The sequence below is a fragment of the Equus asinus genome, chromosome 13 (genome assembly GCF_041296235.1).
Source record: "Equus asinus isolate D_3611 breed Donkey chromosome 13, EquAss-T2T_v2, whole genome shotgun sequence".
Lineage (NCBI taxonomy): Eukaryota > Metazoa > Chordata > Mammalia > Perissodactyla > Equidae > Equus > Equus asinus.
Window position 1 is genome coordinate 45,048,024 of NC_091802.1, and position 6,000 is coordinate 45,054,023.

General features: G+C 42.4%; 1 protein-coding gene across 13 annotated transcripts in view; it reads right to left on the bottom strand.

The window, feature by feature from the left end:
- Nucleotides 1-4,439, bottom strand: part of CDC27 (cell division cycle 27) — a 67,392-nt gene extending 62,953 nt beyond the window's left edge. For 4 of the 13 annotated variants that reach the window (XR_011493891.1, XM_070483423.1, XM_070483428.1 and 1 more), the window contains exon 1: nt 4,258-4,439. Coding sequence is in view for 9 of the 13 variants with exons in the window: in XM_070483423.1 (XP_070339524.1) it covers nt 4,258-4,284 (27 nt within the window). In the remaining 4 variants the exon portion in view is untranslated. Of the gene's footprint in view, nt 1-3,860 lie in introns of all 13 variants that reach the window. The other 9 variants (XM_070483430.1, XM_070483425.1, XM_070483429.1 and 6 more) reach the window with 5 other exon arrangements.
- Nucleotides 4,440-6,000: the final 1,561 nt, after the last annotated feature.

A 6,000-nucleotide genomic window follows, 5' to 3' on the forward strand; every position in this document is an offset into this window, starting at 1 on the left:
TACTCAACTTTGGGTTTTTGCTCATGCCATTCCATGCAAAGAATATTCTTTTTCTTCTTTACCAATTCAAACTCTTTTAATCTTCTAAAGCTTTAAGTTTTACCCCTTCAAGAAATCTTTCCCATTTTTCTGGTCTATGAGGATCTCTCTCTCCTGAATTTCTTTATCTGTGCAATCAATTACACACTGACTTATAACATGACCCAATTGTTCTTGTTAAGCATTCTTATTTTCCCAGCAAGACTGGATCCCTCAAGAGATTAGAGGTTATGTCTCCACTTTTTTTTTTCTTTTTAAAGATTGGCACCTGAGCTAACAACTGTAGCCAATCTTTTTTTTTTTTTCTGCTTTTTCTCCCCAAATCCCTCCAGTACAGAGTTGTCTATTTCAGTTGTGGCATGTGGGACGCAGCCTCAGCGTGGCCCAACGAGCGGTGCCATGTCCACGCCCAGGATCCAAACCAGCGAAACCCTGGGCCGCCAAAGCAGAGCGTGCGAACTTAACCACTGGGCCACGGGGCCGGCCCCTGTCTCCACATTTCTAACGGCTGGTTTCACAAATATTTTCAATTGAATTTGTTCAAAACAGAATTCTTAATTGTCCTCCTTCAAATTGTCCCCCATTCAAAGGATTCTCCATTTATTAAATGGCACCACCAAAACAAAATCCAGGCAGCCGATCTTGATCTGCTCCTTGCCCCCCCAATCAATTTTCATGTCTCATTGGTTCTACCTCCAAAATCTCTCTTGAATTTAGCTACCTCTTTCCTACTATTGCTACTACATTGGTTCAGGTTACCTTCATCCTAAGACTATTTTTACTCTTGCCTCCCTCCTCCCATTACAGCCACACTGGTCTTCTTTCAGTTCTTCCAATGACAAATTCTGCTGTCTTAGGGACTTTGTACATGCTGTTTCCTCTGCATGTACTGCTCTTCAAATTAATGATTCCTTCTCAACCTTCAAATCTCAGCTTCAATGTTACTTGCTCAAAAAAGACTTTCCTGACATCCTTTTTAGAGGTTTTAGAATGTCTTTTATATTCTTCTGTGTTTGGCACATAGAAGGTGCCCAACATTCTTTCCTGTTTGATTTTTTTCATGGAGGCTGCTGCTTAACTTTTTTGCTGTTTTGCAGTACCTCCTTTGGTGATCCAATTGCAAACCAGACACCTGGGCTCTGGTCCGGTCCTTCCTATTATGTCTCTCTCCTAACACCCTATTTATAGTGTCCTTCTTATCACAGTTTGTAATTATTAATTTGTGATTATTTGTCTAAAGCTTTCTTTCTCTATAGACGATAAACACAAGAAGGGCTACATTAGGATACTAGTCCATAAAGGAATTAAAGGATTATGTATTTTCGGTGACTTCCTCCTCCACTCTCACTTCCCAAAGCTTATTCTCTCAGTTCGGGTACTATGTAGCACTGTCTTCAAGATACTATATTGTACCTAAATACAAGGTAATCTCCTATTTTCCAAAGGAAAATTTCATAAACAAATGTGTTTCAGCTAACTTGAATATATAAATTTTTGAATGAAGACCAAATAGTCAAATGCCTATTATCAATTTAGTTACACATACACTTTAAAAATCACAAAATACATTTAGAAATTTCATTTTTTTCTACTCTTCTTGAATACAACAATTTTACTGAAACTGTTCACATAAATCTTTGACATCAGTAAAGCCATTTTTTATTTTTTTGGTCATCTAACACAATTTTCCTTAATATACCAACTTTAATTCTAAGTTATTTGAAATATTGTATCCTTTGAATCCACGTTAAATGCTGTTCCTGCACATCTTAACCCAAGCCAAAAGTATTCCTTCACTATCTAATGATCTCTAAAAGGATATTATGTGTATAGTACCCACTTACCACACTGCTTATTAAGGCAATTTTTATAAGACTTGTTTACAACTTCATCCAACACTTCTAACTGTGAAGTCCCACCCCCACGAATGATTGATAAATCTATTAAAATGTCTTTGCTTTTTTATCAATTTCATCAGGTGAATTTTATAAACCTCCAAATTAGCACTGATTGAAGTCATTTAGGGTAGTGTGCCTTCCCCAGTTACATTAAAAATAACTGACAGAATTTCTGTCTCATAATAGGAGGGATTTTTGTAGAGACTCAAATATTAAGTAACACTTTTCTATGAGAGATAATTTGGAGGAGCTTATATTTAGCTTATGTCAGACTGGCTATTCCACATTAAAACTTTAAAGAAAAAGCAGCAGAGAACAGTCGCTCATTTTTTCTCTCAATTTCTTCCTATTCCTAGTAACACCACAAACCCTGAGGCATCCCAAGAAAGGAAACAACTTTCCAACTTACTCTCATTCCTTTACAAATACACGCAATCACTTATTACAGTTTTTTTTTTAAATACAGTATCTTATTTATCAGTCCTATTTTTATTTTCTTCCTAATTCTTTCCCATTTTCAGTACTATCTCTAATCAGTTGATCTTTATCATTGTAGCCAAAATTGCGTGTTCTTCCCACTGCTCCAGATCTCTTCTTTCTTCTTATACTATGCCATATCCTAAAACTTCTTACCACCATCCCCAAATCTAATGGATAAAGGTAGTGTGGGAAAAAAAAATGAGAAATTTGACATTAAAGCCTTAAAAATACCTACCTGCATTACTGCTAAGAGTACTTTAAGGAAAAGAGGAAACCTGATGGGTACTACCTAGGAATAGGCTCCATATTTATTTTCTTCTCCATGCTTTTATATAAGTTGAAATTATTATAAAATAGTGGTTATAGGCTAGCAATACAACTAGTTTATCATTTTAGAAGTCTTTTGGGGCCAGAAAAGGCAAATGTAGCATTAAGACAAAACTACAAGACTATGAAACAGATATTAAACAACTTGAGTGATCCGCTTATCCATTTAAGAAGGTACAGATAGCATCTTCTAATTTCATGTTAAACCTCAAAACAAAAAATCTTACAAGAGACTCTTTACTATTAAGAGGAATTTGGATGAAAAGAAATAGCTTTGGAAGCACTGGTACAACATACAAACAGGTAAATTTGCTAAAATAGAATCCCACGTTACATTAATTCAAACACTGACAGCTGCTATATGTAAAAAGTTGGAAAAGCAGCCAAACTAGGAGAAATTGGTATTTCATCCTGTGAAGAATTAAGCAAATAGGGAAGTAGGGATGTATTAAAATATTTACTATTTGATATCACAGGCCTATTAAGGGCATTATAAAGTAATTTTTAAAATCGGTTTGCTTTCTAACTTCAAAATAGAGAAAATCCATGACGCAATGACAGCAGTCGACAGAGGTCAACTCTCATCCAGTTAAAGATCAGACGGTGGGCTGCAAACCACCCAGCCCTGGCTCATCAGCAAGGGACAAAAGATTCAGTTTCTTCAGGTGGCAAGGGGGAAAATGACTTGGCACTGCATCACACACTTAAAATCCAGTAGTGTTTCTTCCATGCCAGCGGAGCCCTGTGCGTCAAGGCACACCTTGGCGGGGGAAGGACAGTGAAGCGGATGGTAAAACCACTATCTGTCTTTCACTTCCTGAGCGCCTTATACACATGCACAATAAAACGCTCCTGGTCCCCCGGCACAGGTCATGGAAAAACCCAAATTTGCCGTTTCCACCCCCGCCCCTTGTACAGGTGCCTGCACCTCGGCGCTGGGCCTTGGAGTTCTCTTCTCAGATCATTGTCCAGTGGGAAATTCACTGAGCGAGAAAAGCAACGTGGGCTTCAAAGTCTGTTACCGAAATAAAAATTAGTATTAAAAACACCGATCTACCCCCCTCCCCCCTCACATACAACAAAAACAATCCCACCCCTCCCCCAAACTTGCCCCACCATTATGAGGATCGCACAAGCTCCGATCAAACGTGCTTCCCAGCCATCCCCGAGGCACGAGAGCACCTGGGGCGCGTCTTCGGCCCCTCAGTTCTCACGCCGGCGGGGCCAGGCCCCCGGACTGACAGGAGGGGCCGGGCGGACGCTGGCTCGGAGGGGGACCAAGCCATTCTCGCCGAACCCAGCTCACACGAGGGGTAGAAGCGACAGAGGGCCAAAGGTAAGTCGGCGGGGGCTGCGGGCGAGGCCTCCGAACTGGCGAGAGGATAGGCAGGACCCGGCACAGGGGAGGCGGGAGAAGCCGCCGGGCCTAGGCCGCACCAGGCCGCGGAGTGGCCATACGCTGCTTCCCGACCGAGGCTGCGAGCCCAGCCTGAGAGAACGAGGTTCGCATTACCTGGACGGGTTCCTGCAGCACCGTCATCCTTGAGGCTCAGGCCCACTTTCTGCAGTGCCTCAGGCCCCCCCCGTAGCGGCTCCGGCCCGGCCAGCCCCGGCTCATTTAAACTCACCAGCGACCGTTACCGGGGGATGGGGGAGGCCGAGAGACTGCCGAGTACCTCCGAGCGGGACACGGAAATACCCGAAGTGGAGAGATCCGCGCGGGAGCCAGACGGAAAAGTCCGAAGGAGGCCGGAAATACCCGAAGTGAATCGGCGGAGGAGGAGACCGTTGCCGGAAATTGTCGAGGATTACCGGAGACTACCGAGTCCGATCCAGAGCGTAGGTTTCTTTTCTCGCCACGCCTTCACTCACGCACGCCACGCCCACCCTGCCTCCTCTAGGCTGGGCCACGCCCAATCGGCTGCCAGCAGGCTGGGCGTGGCGTGCCGGAGCGGGCGGAGAGCGTTACGTGGCCTGGTTGCGGTTGCGATTCTCCGCTGGGCATTTCACCAGGACTCGGTGCGCGGTAGATTAAGCAAAGGGTAAAACGTGAGAGTGTGGCGCGGACTTTAATTAATCAAGAAGTATTTGTTGAGCTTAGGTCATTCATCCATTCCAGAAATACCTATTCATGGCTCAAAGGGAAACAGGAAGTTTGGAGGGATTGCCACCCTCCAAAGATTTATATGGCCCGTGTCCTCAGAGAGATTATGGTCTACTTGAGGGAAAAGCAATGTAACCAAAAGTGCTACATTATGTCGTGCCCATTGTAAGTGATGTAAAAATTCAGAGGAGAGGGAAATCAATGGGGATTAAGATGAGCAAGGAAAAAGGGAGGGAAACTGGGCTTTGAAGGGCGAGTAGAATTAGAAAAGAAAGAAGGAGATTGTAAGTGAAGGGAAGCGGAAGTGAGATCACTCTGGTAAGAGTTAAGGCATTAACTGGAAATAATTACTTAGGTGACCAAATAATGGAAAATCTCAGAAGGCAGGCAGAAATTTTTATTCTTGATAGGGGAGGCATCATAGTAATTGGGAAATCCGGAGGCTTGATTTTGAATTTTATCTCTTGCACTAACTAGTTTTAGATCCTTACGCAAGTCACAACCTCTCTGAACTTCTGTTTGCTTAGTCTGAAAAAGATGATTAAGAGAATTAAATGCATTAATCTTTGTAGCTGTGTCTAACACACATAGTAGGCTCTTTCAAATTTCTTTCCTTTCTCTCAAAAATGTGTGAACCAGGGAACTACTAAAATTTTCTTTTTCAATAAATGAGGAAAACAGTTTTGAAAGTTAATTTTCTAATCAGGACATCTCTAGGCTAGACATGGGCTGTATATTGCACTGTGTGGCAGTTTCCCTTTCTGGTTCTCACATTTTATGGGGATGAAATCAGGTTAGAATGGGTCACTCCCTTCCTTTCGATAATGTTGGAGGGAAGTCTTTGTTTTTTTTAACACCAGTTGGCAGACCTACTATATTCTTCACCACCAAGTCGTCTCTAGTCACTGCTTATGTACTTGTAGCCCCAGAGAGGATAGGTGCTAAGTGATTCTTTGCTGTCCTGTGCCCTGTTCTTTCAGCAGAATTATGTTGGATGAATTAGAGTGGGAATAGTCTTCTATACTGTCCAATATGGTAGCCACCAGCTATTTAAAGTTTAGTTAAAATCAAGTGAAATTACAAATGAAGTTCTTCAGATGTGCTAGCCATTCCAAGGACTCAGTAGATACATGTGGCTAGTGACTCCCGTAA